The 21,577-nt window shown below is 43.4% G+C and overlaps 1 protein-coding gene across 1 annotated transcript in view; it reads right to left on the bottom strand.

Annotated features, from left to right (window-relative positions):
• AMPH (amphiphysin) overlaps positions 1 to 21,577 on the bottom strand; it is a 187,111-nt gene that overhangs the window by 109,506 nt on the left and 56,028 nt on the right. Inside the window, exon 2 of the mRNA XM_083188470.1 lies at positions 14,605 to 14,685. Coding sequence (XP_083044596.1) covers positions 14,605 to 14,685 — 81 coding nt within the window. The remainder of the gene's footprint in view (positions 1 to 14,604; positions 14,686 to 21,577) is intronic.

The raw sequence follows: 21,577 nt of genomic DNA, 5'->3' as shown, positions 1-21,577 counted from the left end.
ATATATATATATATATATATATATACAAAATTATCATAATGGGCTGGGCTAAGGGCATACCAAAACAAAGAGGCGTGAGTACAGAACCTAAACAAAAGTCGGGGTACGCGTCTACAGTCTGCCGGCAGGGTGACTATGGACAGATACGGCAAACTGCTATAAAGACGGGGAAAGCGTCTACAGTCAGCCGGCAGAGTGACTATGGACAGATACGGCAAACTGCTATAAAGACGGGGGAAAGCGTCTACAGTTAGCCGGCAGGGTGACTATGGACAGATACGGCAAACTGCTATAAAGACGGGGGAAAGCATTCTACAGTCAGGCGGCAGGGTGACTATGGACAGATATGCAAACTGCTATAAAGACGGGGGAAAGCGTCTACAGTCAGTTTGCGGTACCTGTCCATAGTCACCCTGTCAGGTGACTATAAACGCTTTCCCCCGTCTTTATAGCAAATGAAACAGCACTAAACCTTCGACCGACCGAGTATGGACGGACAAGTCCGTTTTTGGCCATTTATCGATTGTACAGAGTGAGTTGGGACAGCGCACACACCTATACAATTGAACGGCCGTCCGACCCGGAACAGAAGAGCGGCCCGACGATTGCATATATGTGTACCCAGCTTTAGTTTCAGAATCTTCTGTACAGGTAATGTGAAAAAAGTAAATCCCTTTAAATCATGAAAAGTCTTCAGGAGATGTTCTTTATCACTAGGTATAAATAGATTATCCATATGGCCATATGTACATTTTTTAAGCTCATTTACATTTCTTGAAAACAAATTGAGTGTAAATCCTGCAGTACAGAAATGTTTACGGAGATAGGCAATGTAGAAACTATATTCTGTGATGCGATTTGCATATTTGTATGCATACTTGATACAAATAATTAAAACTCATACTGTATATATTTATTTACATTTATCATTAATGTACATATATTCTATAAACTGTTGACTTGTATATGTTTATATGCATGATGTTTCCCATATTTCAACAAGCTTTCTCCTTTTTAGTTTCTATTTGGCTGGAAGCTTTGAGGCTTGAGCTATGCTCATTATTCGGATAGAACCATGACAGAAGCAACACTTATACCCCTTTCCCACTGCTCCAGGTTGCTTTATCCGTTTAACAAATATAGGTATTTGTTAAACGGGTAAAAAGCAGTGTTTACCAGTTTAAGACCCGTTTTTTTGGCAGTGGGAAAGGGTCTTAAAAGGTATTTAAGGTCCCACACTAGTCTTCCCTCTCCTTTGGTACCTGTCCTGGCCCCACCCCTGGTACCCGGCAGCTGGTACCCTCCCTCTGGTACCTTGCAGCCAGTACCCCTGCCACCCCCCCCCTCCCCTGGTACCTCACCCCCCCCCCCTTCCCTGGTACCTGGCAGCGATCCATCCGGGCAGCAGGGCTGCACAGTAGGCAGAGTAGGCAGCGGGCGTTGCAGAAGTTTGATGCAGGAGGAGGCTGCAGCTGGTGCACAGACAGCGGGGGCACTGGGGATCCTCGCAGGTCCGTGCTCAGGAGGAGGAAGCGGGTCCATTAGGAGATTGTCATTTCATCGGTGAGGGTCCCTTCCGCAAATGGGAAGTAGCGGAGCCACTCATTAAATATGTGCATATGTAATGATTGGGCCCGCTAGTTTCCATTCGTGGCAGGGACCCCTGCCGATGAAATAACAATCTCGTAATGGACCCGCTTCCTCTGCTTACTCCTGCCCGGACCCCCAGTGCCGCCGCTGTCTGTGCACCAGCTGCAGCCTCCTCCTGAATCATACACCTGCATGATGCTTTCATGCATCAGTGGGGGATCTGCCGACTAGGAGCCCTGGCACACCGCTGCCTACTGCACTGCCCTGCTGCCTGGATGGATTGCTGGAAGGTACCAGGAGGGAGTACCAGGTACCAGGGCAGGGGGGGAGCGGGGGTACCAGCTGGCAGGTACCATGGGGGGGAGAGGGGGGGTACCAGCTGCCAGGTACTGGCGGGGGGGCGCAGGACAGGTACCAGGGGATGGGTGGTATATTACTGGTGAATTACCGTCTTTGTACCTTTCAAAACGGGTGCAATGTGAATGGTACAAAAACAGTAATTAACCAGTAGTATACCATTTACAACATGTAGTGGGAAAGGGGTTTCCGGCTCAGACCTGTTTTAAAGTCCCATTTAACACTACCGGGTCTTTACCCATTTCTGCAGAGGGAAAGCAGCATTAGGGAAGGGAATGTTTTACATGTACAGTATAGCATATGCAAAATTGCTTATATTTAGTTTTTCAATTGACCAGGGCAGATTGGCCAGAAAGTGATTTCTCCCGTTTAACAAATACTCTGAGCCACATATGTAATGAGTGGCTCATTCATATGCACTACACTCATTACACATGCGCATAGTGGGAACTACTAGTTCCCATCAGCCGCAGGGACTGCCCGGACCGCGGATGGACCCCGCTGCACCACCCGCACTCACAGCACCGTGCTCATGCAGATGCTGCCTCCCCATTGCCCAGCATTCATCAGCCGCAGTGAGGGACCCGAAGTACCGTACCCATGCCGGACCCCGCTGCCTCCCCAGCAATGCGCGAACCCCACTGCCTGGATCACCCACGCAGGTAAGTACCAGGGGAGGGGGGCGCAGGGCAGGTACCAGGGGAGGGGGAGTATATTACTGGTTAATTAAGGTTTTGTACCTTTTACAACGGGTTCAATGTGAAAAGTACAAAAACGGTAATTAACCAGTAATATACCATTTACTACATGCAATGTGAAAGGGGTTAAAACCTGCTTTGACCCGTTTAAAGAAACGTTTCAAAAACCGGGTCAAAGCAGGTTTGGCAGTGGGAAAGCAGCATTACTGTCAACTTGCAAAAAATGTTCTGTGGGGAAGTCTGGAACCAGACTCTGAATAATGCATTTATAGCTAAAACGGTAGACTCTATTCTCTGATTGTTTGGATATTACATATCCTAATTATAACACAATTCTTCACCTTAGCTCCACTGCCATTTTTTCTATAAATATTTTTCACGTAACATATCCAGTGGATTTCCAAGAATCAGAATGCCTATGCAAAGGTCATCTTGGTACTTTGTAAGAGCACTGTACCTAGTCATAAAACAGATTGTTCTCCATACCGATTACTTAATGGGTGGCATGTGGCAACTTGGGCTGTAATGCAGAATTTTCTTGTCTTGTACTTATGCCAGAAGGCATACCCTCAGCCAGGGGCGTAGCTAAGGGTTCATGGGCCCTGGTGCGAAAGGTCAGCTTGGGGCCCCCCTACATACAACAAAATTAAAATCTCGGTCTGTTTATATTTTAATACATCAAGTATATTATGTTAATAATAGAACTAACATTTAAACATAGGATAGTAGTTTATTTAAATAAAATATTAAAATAACAAAGATGATAAAACTGGAGAGGCCCAGGTTACTGGAAGCTATGGTGTGCTAGGTATTAATCTACAAGGCCCAAAGGATTATATTATGATACTAGTGGCCATGATATCTAGATGTGGCACTACAAATCCCAGCACATCCTCTATCGGCAGAGCATGCCGATGCCCACATCGGCACAGCAAGCTGGCAGGGAAGGGATATCCCCAGCACGGCTGTCTGTAATCCCCATGGCATCTCCTTCCTATGAGTCACCCAGGATGAGCCCCCCACCTGCCCTCCTCAGCATCATGGCGTCCCAGCAACGGAGGAGCTCGCTCATCCATAGCCGCAATCCTCCCGGCACAGCCACTCAATGCCCTTTCCCTACCAGCACGCCCAGCACCGTCGCCCGCCTAACGTTACCGGCCTCCCCGCGGCATCACTGGCGCACCAGCCCCACTCACCATCCTCTACGCGGCGACTCTCTCCAGGTTACCAGGGGCAACTACGTCACCCAAGCCGCTGCTGCTGGTGACGCTGTACGCCCAATGGGCGGTCTTCTACGAGAGGTATGGAGCGTGCTCCGCTGACGCCCGATGCTATTCGTCCATACTTGAAGCTGGAACGGCTCTGCGCATGTGCGAAATTATGCCATTAAACCTCGGCTGCCCTATTATAGTGGCGGGGGTTACAGTGGCGGGGTTGGGCCCCCCTGGCTCAGGGGCCCGGTCGCAGGTGCGACCGCTGCGACCCCTGTAGCTACGCCACTGCCCTCAGCATTGGCACTTTAGCTTCCATCTTCAAACATGAGCTCTTCTGTAAATCTCTTGACCAGACCTCTATCTCTACCTACTGTACCACCCATTTTCTCCTCTTACTTTCCCTCCACTCTCTCCTAAATACTTTAATCAAGACTACACCAAAACTGTCCTAAAAAAAGTGAACAATGACTTTAAGGGTCATATCATGCTCACCTCTTCAGGATTCGCAGTGTGCGTTTGCATCTGCAGCTGCGTCTTTTACCTGCACGCTGGTGCCCCTTGTGGCACAAATCTGTGAGTGGCAATATCCTTGGGTGTAGTCCATGGTGGTATGTCTTATGCAGTCTCCATGGGCCTGACCGGTGTCCCACGCCACTTCCACACCTTTTGCCCGTTGCATGGGTGCCACCATGGCACCTTGGTCAGCTGACAGTTTTGCTCCAATGTGCTAGCCGATGACTCTGACCTGTGCACTCAATCACATGCTCAAGGTATGCACAGGTACTTCCCAGGATAAATTACGCTGCGACTTGCAGCCAATCACAGACAGGCAGTAGGAATATAAGTCAGGTCTCCAGCACTATCAAATCGCCTTGAACAACTTTTCTGTTTCCTGTGATACCCTCCAGAGTCAGCGTCACCCAGGCTCCCAGGTTTCCTGGCTATTTCTCCCTGTGATATCTGTGCACCTGTGCTTCTGCTAGAAAACCTCATTGTTATCACCACCTGCCAGACACTCTGCTGTTTATCATCATCGGCTCCCCGAGTAGTACAGATGTGCCCAAATACATCATGGCTTTTTTTATCAAATTGTCACAACATGTAAAACATGGCTTAGCTATTTTTCCAAATGTAGCAAGTACCATAGATGGTTCTAAAAAAATGTTTGCAGCATTAGAATTTGTATAAAGTAATAGATTAGAGAAGCACATTTTTGGAAAAATCACAAATCATACATGGCACAATAAAATCAATATGTATATGGACACATGTGTATCTGTGTGTCTGCTAGCAGGCATAATCATAGGCTTCTTGGTCGCATCATCATTGGCTCCTTAGCAGCAACCTCATTGACTCCAAAGCCGCAACACCACTGACTCCAAAGCTGCATCACTATCGGCTCCCAGGCCGCATCACTATTGACTTCCAGGCCGCATCTCCGGTGCTCCCAGGCTTTCAGGCCTAATACCCTCCTCGGTTCCCAGACTGACACAGTACACTGATACACCATCATCATATCTTTATTCTCAAGTCATCCAGCATACTTCTCCCCAAGTATCCTGTATCCCCAGCATCCCAGCTCATTGAGAGCAGTACACAGAGGATAAGGGCAGGGGGCCGCAACCTGCTTGTCGGGCACAGCGAAGACCAAAGCAGCTTGCAAGGTTCCCTGGTGAAGACCATCGACGGGTTAGACTCCGCGCCCCTGTTCCTGGTTATAGTCAACACTGTCCCCGCTGCTTCCTTGTGCTACAGTCATCTCAAGTTTCTGCATGTCATACCGCTTCCTAAAGCCATCTAGTTTCAAGTATCCAGTGCCCTCTACTGGCCCACCAAGGTCACAGCTGGGAACACAGAACCCAGCAGCACTGACACACCTTTTTGGAACTCTGTGCCACTTTGAAAAACTTTAATTACACTCTTCTACTCGAAACACTTCACTTCTTTGGCTTTTACTACACTAATCTCTCCTGGAGAACCCCTTAAGATTCTGTGTTTCTACTGAGAAACACATTCACCTTCACACCCCATTTCGGATTATTTCCAACACTACTTTGTTGTGAACTCTCTCTCTAATTTGATCATTTGGCCTTCACTATAACTTTTTTTCAGATAGCATACAAACCAATCTCTCCATATTTTTTACAGAAAGGGTATCTTAAACATAACACAATGCGACTAGGAGACTGTTTTGATTCATTTGATATATGACACTTGTTGTGTATAACTGAGACTGTATACTAAGCAGAACAAAACATGTACTGTATTAAAAAATAAGCTGCAACTGCTACATTGTAGCAGTCTGTGTACAGATTCAGCGACTCAGTCTACCACCGATGCTATCCAATACCACCTGCTGTTCCAACCTGGTGCCAATCAGCCAGAATGTCTGTAAGTATGGTGTATAATAAGAGTACATTCTGGGAGTGTAGCCTCCTTGAGTCAGCTCTAGACGGGTGCCGGACGGGGTCCTGACAGTCGGGATTCCGACAGTCATTTACCCGACATCGGGATCCAGACTGTTAAAACACCGACAGACTGGTTCCCGATGGCCACGAACCCCATAGAGGGAGAATAGAATAGGTGGCGAGCATAGTGAGCCACCGTGCCGGCAGCGTGGCGAGCTCAGTGAGCCTGCAAGGGGCTTTGTTGCGCTCGCCATGCTGTCTGAGTCAGGCTAATGACTGTCGGGATCCCGACTGTCGGAACCCTATACCACACCCCTCTAGACCTGGGGGTAAATTTACTAACATGCAGGGTCGTGCGCATTAACTGACAATTTTTTGGCATTGTTATTAAAAAAGCAATACCGAAAATAAATTGTCTGTTAGTAAATGTGCCGTTTAGACCATGAAACCACAACATCATATTAAATAAATTTAAAATTGGATAAAAAATCTATTGTTTATACATTCTTCCCAGGTACAAGTGAAACTTGATTATGATGAATAAGTACTGTATATGAAAGAAGCACCACTTTAGACTGCACCCTCATTTTACAGAAATGTAGAATGATTCATGCACAGCTGGGGAAGGGGAAGCGCACAAATATTTATAAATAAGGAAATGTTGAAAAAATGTATATTTGTGTCTGCTTCGCAGAGCATTACAAATGTTTCAAGCCACTTACTGTGGAACATATTAGTGACACAGTTCGGCCTTTAACATTAAATTATTTATTTAGTAGTGTGTGATTTTTAGCATTTTAAGTCAGTTAGGCCACACCTCTGGCAGCAATCCAGTGTTATCAAAAGGTGCTCACACACTGAATCGATGTACTATCGAAACATCTGTAAAATGGCTTTGATCACAGATATATTGCGGCAGATGTGCATCGCAGCCAATGCACAATATATCTAAAAATGTATAGGTCCTTGGATCCGTGTGTATGGGAGATCCACCAACTGCCCGGACATCAACTGCAGGAGCCACTGGTGATTGATAGCTCAATGGAAGTGCACATGCAAATGGGAATACACTGCCCTATCCATCTGTAGATATATCTGAGGCGTGTCTTGGGAATGATTAAAGGTACAAGCAGTGTGAAGGTTGCACAGTTGGTATATGAGGCTGTAGCCAATGCTGCTAACAAATATGCTAATTGCTTATTGAGGGAAAATTAGTAAGATGTGAGTTGTATTTCACAAGGGTAGTTGCTATGGGCAACCATTCATTTTAGCACCTTCTAGAAGATAATAGATAGTATCTGATTGGTTGCCCATAGCAACATCCCACGTGAAATACAACACACATCTTCCTAAAGTTCCCCCATTATGTTTAATTTTGTGCAAGACCTTGTATACATTTGTTTATTCAAAACGTCTGTATAATAAATAGCCTGCATTGTTAATTTGAGTATAACATAAAAAGTAGTTAAAAAGTGCTTTGTATAGGTCGTATAGATATAGATCTTGTGCGAAAACTGCTAAGAATCCATTACTGAGTAATTCTTTAGAGATACAAGAGATCACATGAAAACTACATACAGTACAATGGGGCAGATGTCTGGCGAAGAGATAAACTGGAGGTAAAGTACAAGAAGATAACGCACCAGCCAATCAACTCCCCACTGTCATATTTCAAACACAGCTGATTGGCTGGTGCGTTATCTCCTTCCACTTTATCTCCAGTTTATCTCTTTGGCAGGCTTAATAGATCTGGCCCGGTATCGTGACAAATTACTTATTGCACCTTCTACAAACAAATCATTTGTTACATCTATTAGTAGTAGTAGAGGAAACATCACTAACAAAAATTAATCACATTTTTAATTATTGATTTAAAGGACAGAAATTGACAGTGCCAATTATATCCATAAGTAATTGCAGATATGTATCGTAATGTACCATAACATGATATAAAGATTGTACCCAGAACAAAACACTCCAGCTGACACTGCAATTATTTGCAGTTGAAGTAATAAAACCATTGCTTTTACATCTGACAAATGAACAGTGTAGATAAAGCAATTAATATGCATTTTTGTGCCAAATGAATTACATTGCTACAATAGCAAACAGCGTAATTCTAGCTCAACTAGTCTGAAGCTTACAGTTGAAACAGCATGAGAGAAGTCAAGGCATGATTGAAATGCTAAACACATCAGCAATTAACTTATTCTGTGAGTAATATGCTTTGGGAATTGCTATCTTAAAATATTCTCATTGCTATTTTACTTTCTGCGTATTTCTCTAAATTGTAATTGCATTTTTAGCATATCCATAAGACATAGGTACAAAATGAAATGAGTAAAATACATAGAGAAACAAGTTAATTCTATGTCCGGTAACTGCCCAAGTTATGGGCCTCGGTTTCTGTTGCCCGCAGCGGCAACAAGCGTTATGAAAATAGCCAACTTGGCTATTGTCTGGTGAATCATTCATGTGCAAAAGAGGTGTCCCTGGGAAAATGGCGTGTGTGCAATTTTGTGATGGGCATTTTGTCATACGGAGCCAGGAGGAGCACCGGGACACAGACTAGTAGATCTGCGGTCCCAACACCCAGCCATAAAGTACAGACGCGGCAGCGTGATAAGACAGGTAATGGCAGCGTAACCATAGCCCCCGCAGACCCCGGCACCCACACTTACTCAGCGCCTTCCCGCCACCGCGGGGTCTGTGGCGATATTGTTACGCCACTGGTTCCCAGAGACATGCGCATGTGCAGTAGATTATTGCATTCCCAGAGAGGAAGGAACCCAATCAGAGCCTGCACACAGGCCCCCTCCTCTCTTAAAGCACCTCTGGTTATGTTATATAAAGTCACAGCTGTCCCTTCATATTACTTAACTGATATTTCTATGTGGACTACAGCAGAAGAGGGCAGTACGGATGGTGTAATGGTTAACATTACTGTAACAGCGCTGAGGTCTTGGGTTCAATTCCCACTATGGTCCTGTGCGAAGTTTGGATATTCTCTCTGTACTTGCATGGGTTTTCTCCGGGTACTCCGGTTTCCTTAAACGCTCCAAAAATCTACTGGTAGATTATTTTGTTCCCAACAATTTAACCCTAGAATGTCTGCGTGTGTGTGTACATGTGGTAGGGAATTTAGATTGTAAGCTCCTCTGGGGCCGGGACTGATGTGAATGTTCTAATATTCTCTGTGTAAAGCGCTGCGCAATATGTATGCGCTATATAATAAATAATAATAAATAAGAGTCTCTTTGGATTTTTTTAAAAGGAAAAACAACATACAGTATTGTTTTTTTGGTATCCGGACTCTAGGTTGACCATCCCATGGTCGACATTCATTAGGTCGACACCCTATGGTCGACAGTGGGTAGGTCGACACCATGGAATGGTCAACATACTCAAGGTCGACATGGTCTAAAGGTTTACACAGGCTTTAGGTGGACCATGGGATGGTGCGGTGCACTTTTTTAGTGATCATGTTGACTGTGTTGACATTCGGGACGAAAAAGTTAAACATTTGTGTCGACCTTTTGACTGTCAACCATCCCATGGTGTCTACCTTTACGCCCCGTTGACCATGAGTATGTCGACCATTCAGTGGTGTTGACCTACCCACTGTCGACCGTTTGGTGTACACCTAATGAATGTCGACCATGGGATGGTCGACCTAGCACACAATAACCTTTTTAACAAGTATGTGTATTTTAATTAATTTCAATCAAAAACTAACATGTCACTTTTCCCTTGTGTGTACAGGATAAATACATTTTTGCATGTAATTTTACACACAATCACGCAAAAAGCATGTGAGCAGCGCTGATTACATAAAAAGTATATTGTACTGCAAGTGTTAGATAATATAATATATCTTTACTTATAACCACATGAAATACTGTATACAATACAACAAGGAAGAAAGAAGAAGGGTAGGAGTAGCGCTAAATTATTATATATGATTTTAGATCAATTGGCTTAAATATATCTAATTTATTAAAATTTTCAATTATAAGATAAAGTTTATGAGTAAATAAACAGAACGGACACAATGAGGATACATATAATAATTTGATATGTCCTGCTTGTTCCAATAGTGTTCAAGTCTCTTTTATGCATAGAGAGGTCGCCCTTTTTGAGGTAGTTAAATCCACTTTGTAATTATACATCACCGCTGGAGTCAGGGGCGGATTGGCCCACCGGGAAGCCGGGCAGTTTCCCGGTGGGCCGGCACATTTTTATAGGCAAGCGGCCGCCCACCGTCCCTAACACGGCTGGCCGCGGCATCTCCATGCTGGGCTGCGGCACTGTGCCCTGAATGAAGATGGCCGCGGCCAGCCTCGAGTCCTCCCACAGTTAAAATGGCCGCGGGAGGGCTGGTGCGCATGCGCGAGCGCACACAGCTGCTCCCGCGGTCCGGAGATAGGCTGGCTGCCCTCCAGCCAGCCATCCCATCAGCAGCGCGCAGGGGCGTTCCGATGGATCTCTCCTGCGGCAGGAGCCGTACTCTGCCCGGCGCACCCTGTGAGGTCACCCGGCAGCATGTCAGAGCTGTCACCGCGGGCTGGGGTCTCCTGAGCGGCTGATCAGTACGCGCCGCTGTCCTATTCTTCTTTATATTACAGGTACAGATCCCACTACCCGCTCAGCAAGGGCATGTATTGCAGGCTGAAAAGAGTGATACCTGCTCTGGTACCTTACTGTCACTGCCGGCAGCGTGTAGCACGGCATTTCTCCTCCCACTCCACACAGCTGCCTCTGCGACAGCAGCAGCTCTTCCCAACTCCCCTCCTGTGGACATGTTATGTGTGAGGGGCAACATTACTGTGAGGATTTTGTGTGGAATTACAACTTTGGGAGTTTGTGTGGACTATTATTGTGGGCATTATATTTATTATTTACAGTTATTATTATTATATGGCACTACTACTACTGTGGCCTTGTGTGTACGGGGAACTAATACTGTGGGCAATATATGTGGCCCTACTGCTGTAGGCATTATGTGTAAAGGGCACTAATACTGTGGCGTTCTGTGTAAGGGTGACTAATACTGTGGGCATAATGTTTGGCAGTACTGCTGTGGGTGTATGGGGCATTAACTAATACTGTTGGCATTATGTGTGACACTACTGCTGTAGGCATTATATGTAATGTACATTACTACTGTGGGCATTACGTATAAGGGGAACTAATACTGTGGGCATCATATGTGGCGCTACTGCTGTGGGCATTATGTGTAAGGGGAACGATTACTGGAACTTGGTGTGGAAGGGGCGGAGGCTCTGTGGTATATGTGACCTGGGGATTTTGTGTGACACTCTGTCAGTGGCAGCGGGCTGCGTTCTCAGATGCACGGCCGTTGTCACAGAGGCCAGATAGAGACATTGCATCTGCCATAGGGCGATTGGTGATGGGGCGTAGATGGTGTCATGTCCATAACCACTGGCAGTGTTACAGCGTGCACTGGCACAGAAATTGGGCATCTGACAGCTTGCATATTCTGGCACACACAGGTACAGCAGGGAAGAGCTGATACTGGCATTATCTTATTATCGCAGCCGCTACTCTGGCAACAGGCCCAATAGCGCATGGGTCTTCAAACTGTGGCCCTCCAGATGTTGTGAAACTACATGTTCCAACATAGATTTGCCACATTTTTTCCTATAATAGCATGCCAAAACTGTCAGGGCATGATGGGACATGTAGTTCTACAACATCTGGAGGGCCACAGTTTGAAGACCCATGCAATAGCGGATGCAGCAGCCTCCACATCTGAATCAGGCCTTGTACACTTTAATAACATTGCCAGAAGTAGAGGCCCCCACAAATCTTTATCCGGCCCTGTGTCATATAGCAAAAACAATCATTATGGCTGAAGCTGACACTGCAATGAAATGCACCTACAAAGACCATCGGAGAGAAATTACTAAGATCGGCAGCTTCTTACGATTAGCAACTCGGATGGTTATAAACAGGAACTGGTCTGTTTTTTTCTGGAGTCCCTCTATATTTAAAGAACCAGCACCAGGCTCTTGGCCTTGTTACATGTTGGCCTTGTTGCATGTAACCCCTGGCAACAACCATGACACCCCTGGCTACGTACATGTAACCCCTGGCAACAAGCATGGAACCCCTGGCTACGTGCATGTAACAAGTGGCAATGAGCAGGAAACCCCTAGCAATGAGCATGACACCCCTGGCTATGTGCATGTAACACCTGGCAACAAGTGTGTATATATATATATATATATATATATATATATATATATATATATATATATATATGAAACAAAGAACAGAGGGGCGCTCTATGGTGCATGTAAATGATATATTTATTTCGGAGAACAAACACTCCTTCAAAAATATAAAAGCAAATGCTCGTACCAAGATAAAAACAGTGTGGGCTGGTTACCACATGATAAATGTCACAATACCACGGCAAAGCTGCTCCAACCGCATCTCCACTGGCATCTGATCCACAGGAACACACAGGCGCTGGATTGCGCCGGCAGGACTTGGAAGCCGTGGGCCGGGGACACGCAAGCAGAGAACAGCGCCGGGACACAGTCAGCACGGGTATCACTGACCACGCCCTAATTCGTTTCATCAGAGACTTCACCCTCTGACGAAACGCGTTAGAGCATGGTCAGTGATACCCGTGCTGACTGTGTCCCCGCGCTGTCTTCTGCCTGCGTGTCCCCGGCCCCCGGCTTCCAAGTCCTGCCGGCGCAATCCAGCGCCTGTGTGTTCCTGTGGATCCGATGCCAGTGGAGATGCGGTTGGAGCAGCTTTGCCGTGGTATTGTGACATTTATCATGTGGTAACCAGCCTACACTGTTTTTATCTTGGTACGAGCATTTGCTTTTATCTTTTTTAAGGAGTGTTTGTTCTCCGAAATAAATATATCATTTACATGCACCATAGAGCGCCCCTTCTTTGTTTCTTCTAGATTTTACACGTCCTGACCCTGGATGTATGGTTGTTATCCATTGAGGGAGCCGCAGTCTATATTATTGGACTTTGGTGAACACCTGTGCCCCTTTACAAAAAGGGCTAACATTGCTGGACTCAATTGAGACTTGAAATTAACATCAGCACCACCTGCACTACGGTTATTTCCAATTGTTTGTATGTATATTGATGATCTTTAAACAGTATAGTTTTTTTCCTTTTCCTTCTCCCTACCTTAAAGGATTTGCAGTATCAGGTGAGGCACAAGAGAGCACTCTGGGCTAAGCAGTCCTGTGTTCTATAATACTAGGTAATGTCACAGAGATGGGCTCCAGTACCCTAACTCAAGCTAATTGGTTTTATATATATATATATATATATATATACAATCCAAAGTCTGCCGGCACTCAAATAATTTAGTCATACAGCTGCCCCAGGTGCCAGAAGGTGATGTTAAATAGCAGTCCAATTTTCCAACCAGGAAAAAATAACGGCACTCAGGAGACGGTGGTACGTGACTTCAAAGAAATAAAGTGTATTGTATTTCTTTGAAGTCACGTACCACCGTCTCCTGAGTGCCGTTATTTTTTCCTGGTTGGAAAATTGGACTGCTATATATATATATATATATATATATTAGTGCAGGGAAGAAATGGGCACTCGGGGACTCTCAGTGTAGCGTGAAAGAAGGACGAGATTTATTCCAGGTCAACGTTTTCGGGGTCTCCCCCGTCGTCAGGACAAACAATATTGAGAGCCACTAGCCATGCCCCCACAGCGGCAAAAACGGGGCCTCGTTGAAATAGGCTACGCCCCCATATCGATAGGCCACGCCCCCAAAAAACCTGCACACACACCCCCCCGGGCTGCTTCAAGATATTTCCCGGGCTGGTTTTAATTCCCAATCCGCCCCTGGCTGGAGTCCTTCCAAGTCGGTATCACTGTTGGAGGATTCTGTTTCTTTTGACAATGCCCTCACAAGAATGCAGATCACGGGGATCCAGTTCGGTGTAGATTCCATGGACAAACAGGCAGAATCTCTATAGCAAGGGTGAGACAGGAGGAAATACCTCCAGTGGGTGCTGATGAGCTGGATCAAGCTGGGATATAAAGAATGTATTATCCTCTGCAGTGTCCCACTGTATCCAAGGTTGGAAACTCCTGTAATACTGACACATTTCATTGTTCTCAAACGATTCTGTCAAAGGTGTACAATTTACGCCAATTGATTCAAAATCATATATAATAGTTTAGCGCTATTCCTACCCTTCTTCTTCTAACTTGATAAATGTTACCTCAAACCTTATTGGTTGCCATGGGCAACTTCGCCACTGGCTCCTTTCTCCATTCTTTTCACTGATTATTATGTAAAAAAGCTGAGCTTACCTCTTGTCTTTTGAAGTTCTGCACATATTCATCAAACTGTTCATCTTTTGTTTCATCTGCTTTTCCGAACTTCTGAAGCACCTGGAAATTAAAGAAGAATAAAATGTTAAGAAATGTTGAAAAAAGTGATTTCATAGAAGAAAAGCACTGGCCTTGCTATGCCCACAGTACTATGTTTCACAGACACTAAGTAATAAAATAATCTACAATAAATATGAGTGGCCCATCTTAAGGCTCCCTTACATTAGAACGATTTTGCCCTATTTTGGGCAATTTCGATGTTTCGGGCCGAAATATATCGGCTGAAAATTGCCACATTGTGTTTTCCATCTGATCTGATCCAATGCACGGCCCCGTGAGAGTCGGATGGGAGCCCTCTACGTTAGTTGGACCGCACCTGTGATTTGTCGGAATCAGATGTAATCGGTTGGAAAATGGAGTGCTTTTGGCGCATGCGATATATCTTATGCGATATACTGTATTGCAGAAAGTAAAGTACACATGCAATTTGGCCAGATAAATCTCATACAATTTATTGGACCAAATTGCATGCACAAAATGACACCAAAGTACCAAATTGAATGCAATTACTCCCTGAAAGGTCCGGGATTTCAAGGGAAATTGCATCCAATTTCAGCATCAGATATATCGTTCTAATGTAAGGGGCCCTTTACTTCACACAAGAGTCATAATATCTTCTATAAATAGAAAGAGCAATCCTGCACCAAAAGAAGATATTGGTTGGGTAAAGGTTGAGATGATGCATGTACTGCCTGAGAAAGTCATGAGCATTTCACATAATAAATGAAGTCTTAAAATATTTCTTCTCTTTCAATATTTTTTATTGCATCAAATTTTAAGACATACATAGGGATAGCCATTCCCTTACAATTGTTTTTAAAAAAAAACCCATACAGTACACATAAAATCAAACTTACAATTATCGACAGTCAAATTTACTTGGTTTTTATAATCATCTCTCTATATTTCTCTTTATATCACAGAAGGAGGAGGGCGTGGAAAAGGAGTCAGAGGTTAAACAACCGTACTTACTAGTTCTATTATCTACTTTCTACTCAGGATTCCTAGAGGCACTCAGCCGTATTCAGCTATACATGTATTTATTCTCATTGTTATGTTATTATTTGCGTACGTTCCCATTCACTCCATAATTTACATATCTTAGAATTGTCCGGACTATTTAATGTTTCCATTTTGTAATTAAACTTTATTTTATTAATCACAATCTGGAGAGAGGGGGGATGTACCTGTTTCCATAACTGCGCTATAACTGTAATAATAGCGCTAAGTCTAGGCTGGAGATCCCTATGTGCAGTAGGACCATTGGGGCATTTAGATGAACTCTCTCCCCCCATAGCTCAGATAAGAAGTTTTCAATATCTTTTCAAAAGCCCTCTAATTTTTTACAAGACCAAAAAATATGTATTACAGTAGGTCTCCTCTTTCCATTGCACATCTCCAGCATAGATCAGTTTGCTCCCAGGCTATTCTATGTAGCTTATCTGGGGTATAATATGCATGGTAGAATATTTTGAAGTATCTTTCAGTATGTATAGCTGCCTTTGACATTTGGTGGATCATTCTAAATAGCTGGTCCCATTGTTTAACCTCCAGAGAGATGTCTAATTCCTGTTCCCATCTATTTTGCCAGCTGGATTTCTCAGCCTCTTTTCCTTGCACTAATATTTTATACCAATAAGAGGTTCCTCCTCTCTTTTGTGCACCAGATAATTGAGTCACCATATCCTTTGGGAGACACTCCATCTCCATGGATTGGAAGATATTAGATTGTAACCAATGTCTCACTTGTAAATATTTATAAAATTCTGTATTAAGAATATCAAATTTATCTTTAAGCTGTGTAAAAGACATTAAATGTTTATTATGGAACAAGTCGGAAAGTGTATTGATTCCTTTAGTCTTCCATGTCCCTAAATTTAGATTTGGTATACTTTTGGCTATGGAGTCAATGGGAAGATGTCCAAGCAGAGCTCCTAGCTTACCCATTTGGTCCAGAAATTTATACCATGCTTTCAACACCACTTCAACTGATCTTAATAAAAATTTGCCTTCAGACAGAAAAGTAGGCGGAAAACATATTAAGTCCTTCAGGGGAATATTCCCTATATCAGAATGGTATACTTCATCTACCATTGCTTCATTTATAGGTCCACTCATGTCTTAAAATATTTCTTGAGGTACCGAACTCACCACATTGTGAAAGTTCCGGATGAAAGGGTAGACAGGGTCAACACCAAAAGGTCAATATGGTCAACACCAAAAGGTCAATATGCACTAGGATGACTTTGGCAAAAGGTCGCCATACGCTTGGTCAACATTGACAAAAGGTCAACATGCACTACTGTAGGTCGACTTTGAGAAAAGATCAACATGGAAATGGTCGACAAATGAAAATGTCAATATGATTCCCCCCCCCTCAATGTCGACACCTGAGCATGTGAACCCCCAATTAGTGCGCTTGCCCCACGTTACCATTCTTAAACAGAGTCAGTGTGGATGGTAAAGCATAAAAAGGTCCACAAATTGGAAAAGTAAATCACAAAAGACCTGTTCGTGTGTCGACCAATGCCATGTCCCCCTTTTGCTTGAGTTGACGTTTTGTCAATGTCGACCTTGTGAATGTCAACTTTTTGGTATCAACTTAATGACTGCCTTTCTAGACACTGTCAATCTATCACCCGGATACAGTTGTAAAGGTATCCTTGCAATTAACATCAAAGTCATCGAAAGACATTGGGCTTTCAAAATAATGTCCAAAGTGAATGCACAAGTAAAAAATGAGGAGTGTGGAATCCTTATTCAGTTGGGCCATAGATTTTAATGCATTTATTCTAATTCATTCCATATATTTTTAGGACCATAACAGCTGAAATTCCTGGAAACAATCATGCAAACTACAACCACCAGCGGGTATCGGTGCAATTCCTCACACCCAATAGTGAGCGGAATATTTATTAAATGGCTGTTTTAACGGATCTTGTGTTCCATACAAAAAAGTAGAACACTTCAGATTACATTTGGTACAGATAGAGATGTTTTGCCAACTTGGTTAATTTAGAAAATACATAAAATAATGTACATAATGCAGACAGTTCTTCCAATCAGAGAAATAAGGTGAAATAAAACTCACATAGAATCCAAAAGCAATTCAATATATTGATGACGTTAAGTTTGCCATAGAAAAAAATAGTCTTCCTCTGCTGTGAAAAAGCCCCCAAATAAAATACAGATCTATATCTATGGTGCTGCCATATATCTATTTGTTCCATGGCCACTGCATTGTATTAGATTAGTCTGATGCAAGGCAAATGCTGACTTGTAGTATGTTTTATATTTTTAGGACTTCAAATTGCATTAGGTTTTAAATTAACCATAATGTAATTTAAACTCTGAAGCACATGGAAGGTTGTCTAAGGAAAATTAATGATGTTTTGCTACTATAGGTTGGAAAGATTAAATGAGTTAGAAGGAGCAGTCTAGAACCAGTCCATTATAATATGACAAGTCACTCTCCATGGCCTTTAGGAATTTATTTTTATTTAATTTTAAACTACAAACAACTGTCTACTATAAGATACTACGTTAAATACAAAAGATATTCATGGCAAGCAATGCTCATTAACAAATGGGCAACCAATACGTTTGTTAGGCTTATGTCTGCCTCTGGGTATTTTTGGTACCGGTACAATTTGATAAGGTGTTAAGGTGTTGCAACAAGACTATTTTCTATGACTCGTCACAGTCCTAACTGGGGAGGAGGGATTGTAGGGACAACACACATTTATTTCCTGTCTGTCTCCCATGTTTGTGTATGCATGGTCCCACATCCTCCTCACTGACAGCAGCAACCACGGTGGCAGCTGCTTCATGGGCACAGCTGTGCTATGTGGCAATACTAGGAAAAACATATTGTGTACATATTTTGATAAATATTCAGTGTTAAGTTTTTGTCAACTAACATCATAATAATAGATTGTTGTAAGAGTAATTTTTGTTTAGAAGAATTCACAAATACACAGAAAAATATACAAATATACAAAAATATACAAAAAGAATCATAAGATGGGCCTGAGTCTGCTGCCACCACAACACCACTACAACCAATATCATCACATATGGATGAAATGAGTTCCAAGTTAGCTGGTAGTCAATTAAATTGGGGTGTTCTGTGCAGAGACCCATGTTTCATACCATTATGTGTTTTGAAACTTTTTCCCAACCTGAGAGATTATATATACTCTCCCAAGTGTCGAAAAAAATGTTGGTAAATCTTTCTTTTTAAAGGATGCACAGGGGCCCATTTATCATGATCACATTTACAATGCGATCTGGGCGGAATATTACCGCCCAGGATCGCATTGTAAAATGCGATCATATCTGGGCAATTTATCAATATTAACGGAGCAGGGACAGGGCTCTGATAGGAGCCCGTCCCTGCGAAGCCCTAACCCGGAAGCCGCATGCGTGGTTATGCGCTGACCCCCGCCGACCCCTCTTACCGCACTGCCTTGCTCGGGCAGTGCGAAGTGTAGCCATAGGCTACAATGGGCTATCGCCACATTAGAATGGCGATAGCCCAGGGGTGCGAAGCCAGGCTGCCCGATGTTGATACATCAGGCAGCTTCGCATCCCCCATAGAAACCTATGGGGGATTTGGCCGCCGGCGCTGCAGGGAGGATCGCAGCAGGGATCGGAGATCCCTGCTGCGGTCCCCCTTTAATATATTTGTGGGATACTAAATATTTGCGGCCCTTTATATACTCTCCCAAGTGTCAAAAAAAATGTTGGTAAATCTTTCTTTTTTAAAGGATGCTTTGAGCCATTCTATCCTAAAAATACGAAATAATTTGTTTAAAAAAAAAGGAAGAATGGGGGATCACTAGGGTGCAGCCAAAACTGAAGAATGCATTTCTTAGCAGCTGATGATAAAACGAGCAGCAGAGTTTATTATGGTGGTAATTTTAAAAATAAGGGAGGTAAAGGGTTAAGGTTGTACTCCTTCAGTGGTTTTTTTTTTTTTTGGAGAGCACTTCCTTAAAAAGTGTCCTGGGGCTGGGCAGCGCTGCTGTGCACTAGATCAGCTTCTGCCAGCAGCCGGGCAGTGGCTGAAGCTGAGCTCATTCCTCATCACTCAGCTCAGCCGCGGCGTTGCTTGGCACCAAGGAGGAAGAGACAGTGACAATCCTGGAAATTTTCCAGGAATGCCAGTGTGAGCACTGAAGCATATCCTGGAAAATGTCTGGGATTACCACTGAAGGGGTTAAAGAGTTTAGTTATGATTAAGTGATGTAAATAGAGCTTAATGGTGTCTGGAGTATATGGTGGTCACTAGTGTTATGTCATATATGGCAGTCACTACTGCTGTATGATGTATACGGCAGTCACTTCTGCTGTCTGTCTTATATTATGTTCACTATTGCTGTCTAACATATATGGCAGTCACTACTGCTATATAGTATATGGCGGTCACTACTGCTGTCTGTAGCATATAGCGGCATTACTGCTGTCTGATGTATATAGCAGTCACTACTGCTGTCTTTCATATATGGCGGTCGCTACTGCTGTCTGTTATATATGGCGGTCACTACTGCTGTCTGTCATACAGTATATGATGGTCACTACTGCTGTCTGACTTATATGGAGGTTACTATTGCTATGTAGTATATGGCGGTCACTACTGCTATTTGTCATATATGGCGGTCTCTAATGCTGTGTGTATTTTACATCAGTCTTTATATCGTGCTCCTTTATGCGGTTTGTAGTATGTGCAAGTCACTGATGTTGTCTGCATTGTAAGGTTTTCATGGTTGTCATATAAATAGGGTTACTACTAACTATTTGGATGGGATGGCTTGTGAGGGTGCCTTAATGTGTATTTTTCCATGGGACACAGAAATGCTAGCTTCATCCTTAGCTCCCTCATCTGGAATTAGGCACAGAGCTGTTTTGCTCAACCATGAATGCTCCAGCTAGCATTGTGTTGTCACTGGACAATATGTTTTAAACCTCAATGAAACCAGGTTCAGTAAAAGGTATAATGTTGAAGACATTGGGGATTTGTTTAATGTTGAACTCGTATGCAAAGTAGCAAAAATAAGTGAAACAAGAAAGCATGATTAATGCAGTATGTTGCTGGATGCTATGGATCATCTGTTTTGACAAACTAAAGTAAACTCATACCCCTTTTCCACTAGCAGAAATAACCCGGTCTGCTAGTGGAAATGCTCCCATGTCAAATAACCCGGTTTGGAATCCCCGGCAATCCAACCCAGGTAATGATCAGGGTGGACCTGGTTTGCTCCTGGGTTCAGAGGTAGTGGAAATGCTCCCAACCCGGTATATTTAAAAAGCAGGGCTGATTGGAGCTTCTGGGGTAATTTATGTTCATTTTTTACATGTTTATATGCACTTGCTACAACTCTAGGTACACCAATGGCTGCGGTATACTGCAAACAACAGTTTTCACAAATATTTTACATGTCTTGTTTGAAGACACTTTTGAAAAGGATTCATATTGAATATTTGGGACAAAAATAAAAAGCACGAACTTTTAAACTTTTTCAAATAAATATTTAGTCAGGAAATGTTTTCTTTAATGACGGCCCTTTTGGGTAATGGTGGCCTTGTTTTGTAACCTTGCCTTGGTAAAGCCCTATTAAAAGGCCTTTTTTTATTTAATCTATAGGAAAAAACAGGCCTTACCCGGGTTAAGTGTTAATGGGGCTGATCCAGCAATTTACCAGGTAGCACTGTAGTGAAAATGTGACACAAACCCAGGACCAACCCGACATTGACCCTGGAACAAATTACCAGGTTTGACCCGGGTTGCTAGTGGAAAAGGGGTATACGTTTTTAGTATTTTCCACTTAAAAAAGAAGTCTAATGGTGCATACACACGGTGTGATGTATTTTCTATTAGACCACTATTAGA

This window comes from Crinia signifera, chromosome 5 (assembly GCF_055691185.1).
Source record: "Crinia signifera chromosome 5, ASM5569118v1, whole genome shotgun sequence".
NCBI lineage: Eukaryota > Metazoa > Chordata > Amphibia > Anura > Myobatrachidae > Crinia > Crinia signifera.
This window is presented reverse-complemented; position numbering and strand designations above follow the sequence as displayed.